Source organism: Bicyclus anynana, chromosome 3, assembly GCF_947172395.1.
Source record: "Bicyclus anynana chromosome 3, ilBicAnyn1.1, whole genome shotgun sequence".
NCBI classification, from domain to species: Eukaryota; Metazoa; Arthropoda; class Insecta; order Lepidoptera; family Nymphalidae; genus Bicyclus; species Bicyclus anynana.
In genome coordinates, this window is record NC_069085.1 from 7247205 (window position 1) to 7263381 (window position 16177).

Sequence of the window (16177 nt, forward strand, 5' to 3'; positions counted from 1 at the left end):
TGTAACCACTGCAACGGAGAGAATACTCGTACATCTGACTCGTACGTCAAGTCGGTGAAATGGAAACTAAATAAATCAGTTTTGCGATGGTTGAACGCTTGAACTCTACCGTTAAAGAAGTTCCTGATTCGACAATTTGTATTATAAAAAACTTTAGTATTATAGATATATAGGTACACGACAGTCATCATTTAGCTAATTGTTAAAGTAATTCCTAACTAATGCACGGTTTCGTATTCACTATATTTTATTACTAGCGGACGCCCGCGACTTCGTCCGCCCTTAGTACCTCCTTAATCCGGCCTTTTCGCAAAATCCGTTCTTAGCGGACTTCTACTATCTTTATACTACCTCCCTGCTAAAATTTAGCTTTGTACGTCAAGGGGTTTTGAGATTTAGTGATGAATGACCTTTCGCATTTATATTATTAAGATAAGATTACTTCCTGCTCAATATTACTGACCATTGTCTAATGGAAAGCATAGTATAAGTCTATATGCAAAACGTATAATTGCACATAGACCAGGCGTTGTAAGGATGTGAGTGTGCATAATTCGAGGACCAAATTCTGTTTACAGTTTAGAACTCACAAAAGCATGTAGATTACAATCTTGCATGTTGCCAGGAGGTTCGTTGATCGTTGATTAGAGTGATGAAAAATGTAAATTGAGTTTTAAATAATCGTTGAAGATCATATATTTTTGATCGCAGGTAGTAGTGCAACACTTGGAGGCTATGGACGCGGCTCAGTAATGGGCACTTCAGGAGTATGTACTGGAGCTGATCTGCTTCGTTTGGGAGGACCTCCGCGCGGCTGGTACCCACGACAACGAAATCGGTTAGTATGCCATTTTGTTTGTTTGTTATTTTAGGTTCAAAAAATTTTTTATTCCACAAAGAATTCACTTATTCACTTATGTGAAACTTACAGGCTAATACAATACATTTCAGTTTGAGAGTACAAAAATAGTAAAAATAATAGTGCTAACAAATAAACAATAAGAATTTTAACGTGTTATACACAATACACAATTTACCTAGTTGATTTCGAATTTCGATCCAATCTGCCCATGTCATGAAAGTAGCAAATAAATTATGTATTGTAATTTACTTTTGAGATGCTTATTAACAAAGCTTTAAGAACGAAAAAAATAAGAAAATGTGTTTTTAAATTACAGCTTCAGTATTTTAAATATGATCAAACAAAGACACAGTTTTGAACAGACGATAGACGATAGACGACGACGACGATCTTACTTTGACAAACGGAGGGATTTTCATTCGATACGCATATACGAGTGTATTTTTGTCTATGCTCAATAGATGAATGATTCCCGTAATGCTCACGGGGACGTCAGGTCTGCTGGCCTATTCATTATTTTGGTTTTTATTATCAACCTATTGAAGTGGCAAACAAAGTGTCATCTACATACTATATGATATCCACCGTGAGAACCGGATGACATTTGTAATTTGTATCATAGTATGTGGATGACATTTTGTCAATTGATTTGTTTTTTATTTTGATGGATTGATAATAAAGACCAAAATAGGAAATAGGCCAACTGATCACACGAAACACATCGGACCGGTCCCATCCTCTAAGTAAAGTAGGGCGTATCTAGTGAATATGAGACTCGGACCTTGGAATTTAAATAGAAATAACCTTGTTTTTAGTTCTGTGGACCTCACCTTAGCGAATAGAGTATCCAGGAGACGTTAGCGTTATGTTCCGTTACGCTCTTCTAGCCCTCACCTCGACTCTGTCAGAGCTTCTACACTCTCCCAAACACTCCAGTGACACACAGTCAAAAACAGCATCTATTCCGTCACTCTCATAGTCTGATTCAACTGCATAGGGTTACAACCTAAATCGTATAGAGATATAGTCAAAACCTTTACAGATGAACATAAAATTGGTTTTTAAAAATAATTTTATTTCATATACAAAATTTACATTGATTTTAAAAATACATAAAAGCTGACCGAAATTAAAACCAAAAATCAAAAAAAATATATATAAATAAGAATGAAAGCAGAACTAGAATTAAAATCAGAAACGCAGAAAACTACGCAACATCTTTTTGCAACAGTGTTTTGTAGATATTCAGAAAAGTATATTTCTTTGTGAGTTGTGACAATAAACTTTAAGATTTACACATTCTTTATTTATACCTACTCGTAGTAGGTAAAATAAATTTAAGAGCATAAATTATGCTTTGCACGAGTCACACGCCTCTAGCACACCGCTCGCATCATAAATATACATTCATGGATGTTTGCAACAATGTTTAACATCCGGCCTTTACATTTTCCTACAAAGTCCTTAGTAATCTTCCTACTGAGCGCCTATAGCATTTTATAAACTATTAGATTAGATCACTATTCAATGAATAAAACTTTCTCGTCTTTTCCATTCTAATTACTCGTACTCTTTGATTCAAAGCTCGTATATGATATTCCCATCCGGGGACACAACACTCGAGGCATGGCATAGGAGCGTGGTGGTTCTGTTCTTAAAAACGTAACTATTAATTACCTTGCTAAGGAATTAGGGCCATTTTGTTGTCGAGTCATGTCTACAAGTAGTTCTCGAGAGTCGCCTCGAGAGTTTAGGAATCGCCTCGTCATAGGTATACTCCGAGCCTCCCGAACAAGCCGGTTTCCGAGCAGGCTTTAGTACCATAGACCACATCCGTACCCGTAGTATAACCCGTCACTTTGCTTAGCGTTTGTGGACTATGAGAAAGCCTTCAATTCGGTGAAAATGGCTGTGCTGAGGACTTTTCAGAAACGCCGAATGGGCTACAGTAACATCCAAGTGTTAAGATGTTTATACAAAAGCTCCACTATGTCAGTCCGATACAGGATCAGACAACGAGGCCAATCCAATTGCAGCGAGGAGCGAAGCAGGGAGATGTAATATCCCCGAAGCTATTTACTGCTGCATTGGAAGACGTCTTTAAGCTTCTGGACTAGAACAAATTTGGCATCAACGTCAATGCCGAGTACATCACTCAACTACGGTTTGCCGATGATGTGGTCATTATGGCAGAGACTCTGGATAATCTTAGTACGATCAACGATCTCAGCAAAATTTCTCAACTACCTACCTTACCTACCTTACCTAACCTAAAAATTAACATAAGTAAGACGAAGATCATGTCTAACGCTCATGTACGGCTCCACCCAGTTATTATTGAGTGAGAGTCCTCTATGCGCTAGGTATGTATATTCGTCTACAATTTCGAGCGCAGAAAGAAAAGAAATAAAACTTCTTGAAATTGGACCTACCTAACTGGATTGTGTAGTCCAGTTAGGTAGGTCCAATTTCAAGAAGGAGATGATCCGTTAAATCCGAGACTTGGTAGAAGTGATTACTTTATTAGAAGGCTCAGTAACTTTGAGAGCCTAATTTAATAAAGTAATCACTGCATCAGCGGAGCGAGTTATCCTTGTAGTTTCTCTGCGAGATCGGATCAGAATTAATGAGGAGATCTAGTAAAATGTACAAGATTTTTAGTACATTTTTCATTTCTGTATCGTTCTGAAAAGTGGGCCCAATTTCGGACATCTCTGTTTACGTAAAGGAAATGAAAGTTTTGTGGTATTATTATTAACTTTTTGTTACAGGCCGGCTTCAACAGAGCACCTCGATAGAATAACAACATCGTCGAAGATAGCGGCGGACATCCCGGTACAGTGGGAAAACTCTGCCGCACGCAAGCCGCTGACGCTGCCGCCGAATTTGACGCCGAAGTTCTTCCAAAAGTCTCCAAGAGAAGCCCTACGAAGAGTTACAAGTCTATTAATACGAAAAGGTAAGCGTTAGATAATTTTTTCTATCGTAATTTAAAATAAGCAATTTAGGAACAAGTATTATTCCAAAATAATTTCCATTTCACAACTTTTCAGTTGTGTGCATTTTAAAAAATTAAATATCACGTGTCTCAAACGGTGAAGGAAAACATCTTGAGGCTTTCCTCAACCTGCACACCAGATAATTTCTTGATTCTCTGCGTGTGTGAAGTCTACCAATCCGCATTGGGCCAGCGTGGTGGACTACTGGCTTAAGCTCTTTCATTCTGAGAGGAGACTCAAGCTCAGCAGAGAGACGAATATGGGTTGATAACGAATTTCCAAAGATCCTGGTGATTATGATTGATGAAGGTTTTTTTAACTTGGCTGTTATTTTGGTACATTGATTACTTTTGTAATTAAACCAGATGTGCTATTATAAATAGTACCTATCTTGAATAATATGATATGTAATATTTATATTTATACTAATATTATAAAGAGGTAAAGTATGTGGTTTTGTAGAGAGTAATCTCTGGATCTACTAAACCGATTTTGATGACGGAAGGAAACTTGTTAGGGGGAGGATGAAAATCCACACCCCTTTCGGTTACGACACGACATCGTACCGAAACCCAGGACCTCCATATTGTAAATCCACCGCGCATACCACTGTGCCACGGAGGCCGTCGTAGTAGTAATATGTAGTACATAATCGTTAATACATACAAGTACATGACTGACTAGATGAGATATTCATATGATTAATTGGTTCGTACGGTCATGCCACTCCCACCAATCTCGTCAGACTAACCAAATAAATGATGGCAAAATGTATAATAAGATCTCACGTCATCGTATTACTACTCGCTGATATGCGTCGATGCCGAATTCTTTCCATACGCTATTTAAAATACCTACCTATCGCCCACATTTGTTTCTTGATTGTATTAAATCCGCTTCAAATGGATGTTTACTTTGACTATATATAGTTCTACTAATAATTTTTAGATTTTTTGAAATGCACTCTGCAACCTGACCACCGGTTGCTTGGACACACAAGTGTTCCACAACGGGAGTGCTGGATTTTTTTTTACTTCTCTATAGCAATCTAATAGTGTTGCGTGTTTTGTATTATATTTTGTACTTATAAAAGTATAAACATTGTTAAATTAAAAAAAGAAGTGTAAGTAAATAAATGGGAGATTTAAAAAAATGGTTAAACAATGACCTCGCAATTTTGAATTTTTCCAACTGTCACGCCGCAGCCCGCAAACTGTAAAGTCTGTGACTCTATGGCGATCATTAGTGTCACTCTCCACAAATAGATGGCGCTACCGTACACATTCTTAGCGGTCTAGTAGGATTATTTTATTTTATCAGAATATTGTTTCACATTTTTATTTATGTTATCGTGACATACATTTGAACGTAAATATACGCAGTATAGTATAATGTACATTACATTCAATCCACGCTTGCAACGGTACCCTACCTTACACTTATTTAATAGGTGCAAGACGTAGGCAATAAAAAAGCACAATTTGGGTATTTTTAAATTCTACCACATATATGTAATCAATAATTTATAATTTTATATATTTGGAAATTACGATCCGTATCAAATATTAATAGTTCCTTCGTAAGCACCGCGGTAAATTATTTTTATAAATTAATATAAAATTCTAAATTAGTGGCCCTAAGGTGGGAATCGAACCCAGGACCTTGTTGAGAACATATTATCACTACTAACTTGTACCAGAGAGGTCGTCGACATAATCAGTGGCGGCTTTACAAATTTTCCGCCAGTAGGCTATAAGTAGGTACATAATACCCTACTACTACTAGGCCCCTACTAGTATATTTTATAGCGATTTAGTAATTTTTCATATAGGTAGTATACCTGAAGGTGCTAGTGTTTAGTAACAATGCAGATGCTAGAGTGTCACGAAAACCAAGACTTGTATTCTCTATGCATACTATGTTTTTTCATTATTTCTGTAAGATGAACATTTTTGGTCCCAATTTGCCGCCCCTAAAATGTGCCGCCTTAGGCTCCAGCCCATTATACTGCTGGTAAATCCACCACTGCGACTTAGGTATGTAGTTACTTATAGTACACAGCAAACCATTTGTGGATTCAAATATGTGCCTAATGTTATTGTTCCAATCTAAATAATAAGCCTACGCGTCCGTCCCGCGGAACAATAACACAATTTAAGGCGCTAACAATCGTTTGGAGGACCTCAAAAGTTCGGCTGCACAATAGCATCCAGTACACAATAGCGATTCAGTTACCTGCGACATCAATATGTGCATAATAGTCCGCGTGCAGTGAATCAGCCGGCGCCGTCAGTCCCCTGCCGGCTTCTCGTGACTCACCCGAGCGCGAGGGAGGATGTCAGTACACCATCTACTTATCTATCTACAAGTATACTTACTTTAATAAAAGAGTGGGAATTGAATGTCTGTACTGTATTTAAATTGGCATTAATTTAATTGGTGCTATAGAAGAGTAGCGAAGTACAAAAATTTTTTTTTTTTTTATTATTCTACGTAAATATTTAACGGATTTTCATGTAGCTTACACAGTAGATAGCAATAAAGGTTAATCGGGAGTATTTCGCATACTTTCAAGGTGTTCAAAAATATTTATAAATACATAATCACACGAAGTCATAAGCGCCATGTCACGTTTTCAATTTCACACGATGTTACGTTTTGTGCATCATAGACAATACGATCATGATTTGACGAGGATATAGATGTTAATTGATCTTATTTTAACGCATTAATTAATTTAACATCAGCAAACGCGCATCAGCCCTTATTATTGATAAAGACACTAACTATAAAAAAAAAACATAAAAATAAAGTCAAAGTCTAAATTTATTTATTAAAAATAGGCTTATTTAACAAGCTCTTTCGAAACGTCAGGTAATAATATTAAACTTAAGATAATAGTGATAATAATCATTCGAAAACTTAAAATTAAAGTTACGAGGGTTCCAAATGCGCCTTGGTCCGAGAAGAGCCCACAGCAAACTCAGCCAGGTTTATCCAAATATGAAATACAAGACACAAATAATAATTCTGTCCCAGTAAAAGATCATAAAACAAAGTTTAAACATCGAATTAAAGTGTTGTGTACAGAAAGCGTATGGTCACAAACCGGTCGCGACCAAAGATGGCAACCGGTCGGGCTTTGAGGCCGGCGGTCGCGGCGCCCTACATTGACCAGTCGGTACAACTACAATCCCACCTCTCATAGAAATGCTCATTACTCATATACCTACTACGTTGGGTTATAATCTTTAATCCGAATGATGTGCAACTTTCTCTGCAACACCTACTGTAAAAACTTTCATCGAGATTGAATTAGGTACACATACCTATTACTTCTCAGAAACAGTCGGAATTCTTTGGTACGGTGCCAAAACTCATTTAAGAGAGTAAAAAGTTTCACTCTATGTAAAAAGTAAACTAAAAATATTGTTAAGGTACAAATAAGACTGTTTTTCAATATTATGTGTTTCCTATTGGGAAATGGGAAATGTAGGGAGGTACAAAAGTCAAAAATCAAAACATCGTCTATCCTAATGTCGTCATGCAGTCATCGGCCTAAGAAACGCAATTGACATTTTAATTTAGGAACAAATTCATATAGCTTAAAAATACACGAAAGCACTGTTTTTGCACGGCCAATGTTTTTAAGTGCAACTTGTAAATTACACATAAATTATTAATTTTAATAATATTAACATTACATAACAACTAAAACAGTTAGGTTTATATATTATGCAATCAGTAACCTGCAGTCATTTTCCTTAGCCGGTTAAAAGGTAAACAACTCTAAAAAAAATTAATTCTAGAACACGTTTGTGAGTGACGCCCTTCGCATAGCGCTTAAAACGTTTTTACTGCGAAAAAATTAAACTGTAAATGGAAGTAAATATTAATAAAAAAAGGAATGTTCCTCGGCAAAAATATGAGAATTCATGCCCTCAGTATTGCCAGTCATTGCCATATTGCCAGTAAAAAAACACTGATAAAAAGGGATAACCCATTGCCCACCGACTAATACAACGTCGACCCCGGGAACCCAGGTATACCCCCGTATAAAAATATATGGAAATGGTAATATGATGTATAAATAAGGATCTGGTTCAATAATTAACATAATAAAAGTATGTTTCTTGAAGAAAAAAACATTTTTTACCGCTCAAATGTTCGCTAGTGTACCAAAACAGCGAGGAAACATTTAAAGCTGAATTATTATTATTTTTGTATTATTTTCTTATTACCAACAAGCTTAACAAACAAGAAACTGAACAAATAAACCAATCATAAGTCTTCCAAAAATGTCAAAGAATCAGGCTGTTTATTGAACGATCTTTGCTTGTAATTAAAGATGAATTAAAAATGTCATATGTCGTAAAACGTTGTAGCAAACTTTTTTTTTTGATAAAGTAATGGTCTCATTATTATAGTAGAACTGTCAAGATTTTTTTAATTATTCTAAATTGCCGAGTGGTTAGGGTAGGCCAGGGACGGGGATGGGCATTCCCTTATAAGGTTCTTTAGAGAAGGTTTGCCACGAAGCGGTGTCTGGGGACTTGGCGAAATGATTTATTTTAGTAGGTATCCCGTAGAAAATATACTTTAAAAAATATCCCTATTATACCTGGACAATTGAGGATCTAGAATTCTGGACCTTGAAACCTACAAAAGCCATCAAATTCCATAACTGTCTACTGTATGTAGGTACCTACTAGGTATTTACATATAATATGCTAGAAGTAAGTATGTTTAGCTGTCGCAAGCTCTTTTAATGCATCGTACATTCAAAACGTTAACCTCGTAGAGTTTATACATAATATTATGTATTTATAATATGTACCAACTATTAAACCGCCTTTGTTCTTATTTGAAAGCGATAACAAAATTGATAACTCGATATTGCATCGATAGTCAGTTTTATCATTTGAAATCATCCATTTCGAACAGTCTACAACTTATGCTGTGCCCACACAATCTATTATCGGTGACGTGTTGGAAATGTCATGAGTATAGTTATCGTTAACGTAAACAATTTATAGCTAGAATTCAGTTAAATGTTTAAAAAAAAAATATTTACGTTAACAAAATTGTTATTATTATTATCTACGTAAGTTTGTCAGTACAAAGTACATATTGAACCTATCGATTTCATATAAGTACCTATGTACAAAGTGCAGTCTAATCAAATACATAGCTACATAGTTGTAGTATTTTAAAAGGAAATGCGCTGACGTAATATGATTATATATTTATTATTTACTGATTTCACTATGTATATGTAATATGTATTTATTTATAGATAACTTACAGTAGCATCCTGTCTTGTTTGACTATCATGTTACAATAATAATTTAATATCCAAACGCAAATGAATTGTTTTACGGCGTCGCGTAGTAGAGATGGAAAACCTTTTACGTAAAATTGTTTAATTCAATATTCTCAGTAACAGTTATTATTGAATGTTTTAATTATAAATACTAAATATTTATTAGGATGACTACTTCCTATTACCTACTACGCCCTAGGACTAAATAGAGATATACATAGGTATAACCAAACAGTCTGTAACAGGCAGACAATGTAAAAGCGAAACTAAGCAATATTATGTTATTAATGCACAGAATGTCCAGTTCACAATCACATGTTATGTGAGATAAAATAAGGGACTTTATGAACAAGTCTCTAAATATGTTTTTTTGTGTAAAAATGTGCTCAATATTCTGATGCTGCTCCCTTGTGCGCACTGTCGACGGTTCGCGGCGCGCATGCAAATGGCGACACATCCGGCTCCGACCAAATCTACGACTACATCCGGTCGATGGATGGATACGAGTACGCTCTAAAGTTAAAGTGTCTCGTAGCCACTACACCAATAAAAAAGACAGATTTAACAGTTAAAATAAGTGAGATGACACAAACAATAAAAATACTATTAGTACGTAATACGTTTTATCCTCGGAGTGATGCAATGTCCCCAAACATTTATCGACAAAAAGGACCCCACGTGATTATAAAAACGCTTCTCAGAGATACGAATATGTCTATCTCTTTCACTCTTGTTACAATTCCGAGCAGAGCAATATTATATTCGCAGTATTAGGTCTGGCATGCAACCTAGCAAAGGAAGGAAATATTGTGTTTCCTTGTAAAAACTTATTGTAGCTTCAGTTAAAATCATGAAAAATTATTATTGGACTCCCAAGTCAAGTATTTATTATTTATTGTTATAAACGAAATGAATCAAAAATTCCTATTAAACTTTACTTGAATGACGGCCGCATGGAATGGTATAGTAGTGACCCTGCTTCCTACATCCATGGCCGTGGGTTTGATCTCTGCAACTGGAAAATATTTTCAATTTGTGTGACGATCATGGCTGTTTTCCAGTGTCTGAGTATATTTATGCATTATATAAGTATTCATATGTACATGTAGTATATAAACGTGTATAAAATTAGCTATCTTAGCATTCATAATACAAGCTAGTTACTTTGGGGCTAGATAGTGATGTGTGTATTGTCCGAATATATTTATTTTGTTTAAACTAGAATGAAAGGTCACGGAGCTTTTCATAATACGTGTACAGGAGCGTAAGTGCGATGTTTTATGGACGAACAACCGCCAACCTAAAAGCTTTTATGGGCATGACTGTCGTCAACTATCAGTACCATATGGTGGCGTACTGTCGCGTGAAAAAATCTACAGTAGGTACTTTGAATGTTTAGCCGCATTTTAGTGAGCACGCTAAATGGGTTTGGCCTACTGCCTTATCGTCACATTCTGTGTGCAATAAATGTAAACGAAATTATTGGGAATACGATGTATGTTGAACTGATTGAATGTCGATTATCGAATTAAATAAATAATTAATTATTTAGCATATGCCACATATGAGATAATAAAAAAACGTATATTTTCACCATTTTAATTTGTTGAAATTTTATTTTAATTCTTTTTTAAGCTTTTCTTAAATAAAATCAGACTTTTTCAGAATACATGAAAGTATTAAATATAGAATCAAGTAAAAATTAACCGTCTTCATATTTTATCTTAAAATTGAGTTCCAAAATAAAAATGTGAACTGGGAGGGAATAGAGTGCACATTAAGTACCTACACACTAGTGCACTAAATCTCCTGCGTAGTTATAGAACGTAGAAGTAGATTTTGAAGTGCACTTGTGTGCACATATTCTGTACTAAGTATATTCTCTCCTGGATTACACCCATACATACATACTCGTACCTACCAGTATAAAACAAAACCTCTTTGTTTGAACTTGTTTCAATTATTCAACTGAAGTTAATGAAATAAATAATTAATCGGTACAGATTTAGTAATTATAATATTATTTGTATAATACTTAAATAGGCTAAACTTATTATAAAAATAAAATATAAGGAAATATAACTACAATTACAAAATTAAAATAAATTAAAATTAAAACTAATACCTAGAAATATTTATCAAAATTTGCCGCCCTTGGTAGGGTGCCCATCACGCAGGCAGCATTCCCGCGCTGAATTGCGATTGAAATTACAGATTTATATATTACAATAGCGGATGCCCGCTCTTCGTCCGTCCTTAGACCTCCTTAATCTGGCCCTGTCGCAAAATCCTTTTGCGGACACCTACTAACTATAAACTGCCTTTCTGTCAAATTTCATCTTTGCACGTCAAACAGTTTTCGAGATTTCGGGATGAGTGAACTTTCACATTTATATTATTTAGATATAGGATAACAATATTTTTTATGCGCATTTTTTTCAAATTACGCAGAAAGGATATTGTGCGTGATATTACTTGGCCCAACCTTAGGGTACCTTTCGTATCACACGGTCGAGTACGGCCTCGTAGTAATTCAATATGGTCAGGCGCCACGCTCGAAAGCATGATTGCTCTTTTGTAACTAATCGTATTATATAAGTACACTGGCTGTGCCCCTGTTTCAACTGCGCTAACCCTTAATTAAATCGGCTGAAAGCCTGAAACCTAGGATACATCCGGCTAAGACTTGGTAACTCGTGTATTATGTATCTCATCATATCGTAGCTTCTTGTCGAGGTCCAATTCCAACAGGAGATGCCGATCTTAAAACAGTTTAACACTGTCATCCTAAGCCCTCCAACTCCAAATGAAGCGTGGTGGATCTAAGTTCCATATCCCCTCTCCTTTATAGAGTTATAGCCTGGCTCTTTAGTCGGCCGTCATAATCTCATCGTCTTTCGTCGGCTGATCATGATGAAAATGAAAAATAATGATGAATCTTAACATTCGTTACGGTTTGCTTGTTAATCTTTGAGAACCACAGGACTCTACTGATAACAACATCTGATAAAAGATTATGTCAAGGAAAAGATTGCAAATGATTCAGAATAACGACATAAAACTATCGGTGATATTCCGTTTTTAATCACATACATCTTTACATGTTGTGTAACTCTACTATCAGGTTATTTAATACAGTTATATAACTATAGTCATCAGTGGATAAGATTAAAATGATTAAAGTAATAAAATTGAACCAAAGTTAAACTGAAAAATAATATCATATTATAAATCTGAATTCAATGAAAATTAATTAAAAAATATAATAATCAAATCAAATCAAAAGTCATTTATTTCAAATAGGCTTAGTTTACAAGCTCTTTCGAAACGTCGAATAATGATTCGAAAACTTAAAATTCAAGTTACGTGGGTTCCAAACGCGCATTGGTCCGAGTAACACTTGTTAATATATTTGTATTAATCTGTCTATCTATCTAAAATTATCAATCAACCTATTTTAACCGCCTCTTATAGAAAAGGTGATATAGAGGATAAGGTGACATTCACCACGCCACTCCTGCCGTTGGCCCAGGACTCGAACCCCGGACCTCGTTATCTGAAGCCACATTGGCTAACAATTGGACCAACAAGGCAATTAATTAATGACCACTGCTGGACATAGGCCTCTTGCATTCTAAGAAGATGCTTAAGTAAGAAGGCGTAAAAACTTAGCTAAGTATATAATAATAATAATATACCAGCATTTTATCACAATACCATCCTGACTATAGTCATAAATTCATAATACTTACATTAAAAGTAGGTTAACTGGGTAATTGTATAAATTCAAAATTGTTTATCTTTTTGTATTGAAATACGTACTTTATTTTCACCAATTTAATGACTTGCCTACATACTATCCATCTTTCACTTAATAAAATGACTCATGCCGTACGAATAGCACACTCTCACATTTACATAATGAGGTCTAGAAAATTAACGTTATTATGATAATAACGCCGACTCATTTTTTATATAAAAACGGTTAATTTAACTCTAATTAAAAAGAAACATTACTTACTGTAATCAATTTGTAAACTGGTTTCAATAATGCGGGTAGGTGAATATTAAATACTTTGGAAAGGGGTCGCCATACATTTTATCTACTTACGTACCTTTAAAATTAAAATTGTAAGTAACCCCGTTCCGATATTTTCAAACATACTATATTATTGCAACAAAGTAACCAAAAAATTATAATTTTAGAAATACTAATATTATAAAGAGTTTGTGGATCTACTGTACCGATTTAGAAAATTCATTTACAAATAGAAAGCCAATTAAATAGCAAAGCCAAGAAATAGAAAGTATTTGTAGGGGGCATAGACTATATTTTATCCCCGTATTCTGACGGAAACGGGAACTAGATCCCGCCCACTGGACTTTTCATCCCATCAGCACAAGATTTTTGCTGGAGGAAAGAAGTCTATTAAAAAAAGGTCCAAAGTAAGGATGCCACAAACAACCCCTTTACTAAAAAACATTTATATTCACGTTTCTAATTCGTATAGCAAAAGTGACCTTCCGGCTTCGTGGGTCTTCAGCTCCTCTCTCCCTTAAGGAAGCTTGGCTCTGTAGTAGGCTGTTTAAATAGGCTGATTGAATGATGATGATGACATTTTCTTACTTTTTAAATATTTTGATAAGTTATCATGGACGTCAATAATGTAGTGGTATAGACGTACCGTACTGTCTTAGGTCGCTACACCTGTGTACATATGCCATAAAGCACACAAGCTGCTGTAAAACAATGCGAATGACATTAATTTACATAACAAAGCAGGTAAAACATACCTAAGAATAATTTAGAAGTATTAGTTTATACTTTAGGTATATTATAAAACTACAAACTAGTATTGCCCCGCGGTCACACCCGGGTAGTATACGCTCCATAATCCTGACTTGCCTGTCTGATTTGCGACATTTTATTAAAAAATAATGACCAAATTAGTAATTGGCTTTAGCAGCGAATTTAAGGCTTTGTGAAACCTATGAAGTGAATTTTAAACTTTCAAATCTGTCTTCCTAGCCAAGTGGCACGTCGATTCTCTTTCTACAATCGCTAACGCTTCGAAATCTAGAAAAATGTATGGGAATGACATTTGTTATCGACAGGTCACGTGCTCAAGATCTGTCATTCCCATACATCTTTCTAGTTTTCTAGTTTTCGAATCGACGCGAAGGGGGGCTGGACCTGTAACCTGTAGCAGGTCGTTCTCTAACGCTAACGTTCCTAATAACGGTAATGATTCGATCGACAAATTATCACGTGACCTGTCGATAGCATTATTATGTAATTCCCATTAATTTTTCGAAGCGTTAGCGTTTGTAGAAAGTGAATCGTCGTGCCACATGGCTACAGGCCCTGGCCAGTTAGGATAACAAACAACGATTATTTTAATGCTATTGGAAATTTTTTTTCTGTAATGATGACCTTTTTTAACGCAGTTGGTAGTGTTGTGGTTTTCAATAGAGTTCCTAGGTTCGATTCCCAGCTCGGATCAGTTTAGGATTTTATTTTGCAGTTGTTCTAGTCTTGTGGCATTGTCGATGGCTAGCTCTCGTTACTATATTCTTCGTCTTTTAATTATTATCTATAATAATCTATACTTCTATACTAATATTATAAAGACGAAAGATTTGATTGCTTGTTTGTATGTTTTGAATAGGCTCTGGAACTACTGAACCGATTTGAAAAATTCTTTCGCAGTTGGGAAGCTACACTATCCCCGAGTGCTATAGGCACTATTTTATCCCCGTATTCCTACGGGAACTGAAACCACGCGGGTGAAACCGCGCGGCGTCTGCTAGTTATTAGTTGTTTTTAATTAACATCAAAAAGGTCAATCAGAAACATAATTACTCAGACAATAAAATCGTATTTATTTGTATTTATGAAGTAGGTACTTTAATTTAAAAAGGAAAATGTATGTATGTATATATAAATTGGAATTTATTTAATTAACTCAATTATTATTCATTAGTATGTTCGTACCCGTTATCAATCGTGTTGCGTCATCGCTAACAATAATGCAGTTGCATCTAATTATGGCTATTTTCCAATACTATAAAGAGAACAATTGAATTTGTAGGCAAGATTTGTATGGACAATTTGAGCAGACGTTTTCCTGATCCAGTACAGACGTGAGCCGGTTTAAAGCTCGAGTTCGTAACCATACGCGTCCTGTGAGCGTCCTAAACGGATATTTAATTTTGAACCGATGATCGAATGGTGACGTGTCAAAATTATAATTAGCAGCACCGTCTCATAGACGATGGAGCGACATACGACAACATCTGTTGTTTATTCTAAAGTTTATACTTAATATAGTGTGGTCGAACATCGAACATGTGTTAGTTGTTATTACGTAGGGTTGCCATTTGCGAATGACTTTATGTGGACAGAATTTGAAAAAAATAGCCAAGGAAATCGTGCAGTGTCATCATCCTGTTGACCAAACCATATGAATAATACTTTAAAATTTGACATTAAAAGGGTTAAATTTCACCACAAATCTGACAAGGAAAGTGTAGTGCCATCTCACAACACCGTTCAATGACTATTTAAAAAGAAATCATAACCCTTCTTGCAGTCTGGTAATTATTAATCATGTTTCACCAAATACGAATAAAATACAACTTCTCTACAAAAAAAATAAGCTTTTTATAGTTTTCGTAATGCGTTAAATATTACCAATACATTTGTAAAGTAATAAAAAACCTCGCTCGCTATTATGTTTACACACATTTTTATCGTTAGCTATACGTTATGTATACGTTTATATAGTTCATTATAGAAAAGCGAAAATTTGTTGGAAATCAACGGTAACTGTCCAAATTGTCCATTCTATCTGTTGAATACACTGTTATCTTTATCTGTTACATACAATAGTATAATAGAAGACAAATCCTGAGAAAACCAATAGAATGGCAACCTCACGTAGAAGCGCGGCGCGACGGTTGGTTGCGATTTAAGGCCACATAAGTCAACGC

At 35.3% G+C, this 16177-nt stretch overlaps 1 protein-coding gene across 2 annotated transcripts in view; it reads left to right on the forward strand.

Moving 5' to 3' along the window:
* Positions 1 to 16177, forward strand: part of LOC112050048 (uncharacterized) — a 220098-nt gene that overhangs the window by 178209 nt on the left and 25712 nt on the right. For both annotated transcript variants that reach the window (XM_024088171.2, XM_024088172.2), the window contains exons 12-13: positions 712 to 838; positions 3634 to 3821. In XM_024088171.2, coding sequence (XP_023943939.2) covers positions 712 to 838; positions 3634 to 3821 — 315 coding nt within the window. The remainder of the gene's footprint in view (positions 1 to 711; positions 839 to 3633; positions 3822 to 16177) is intronic.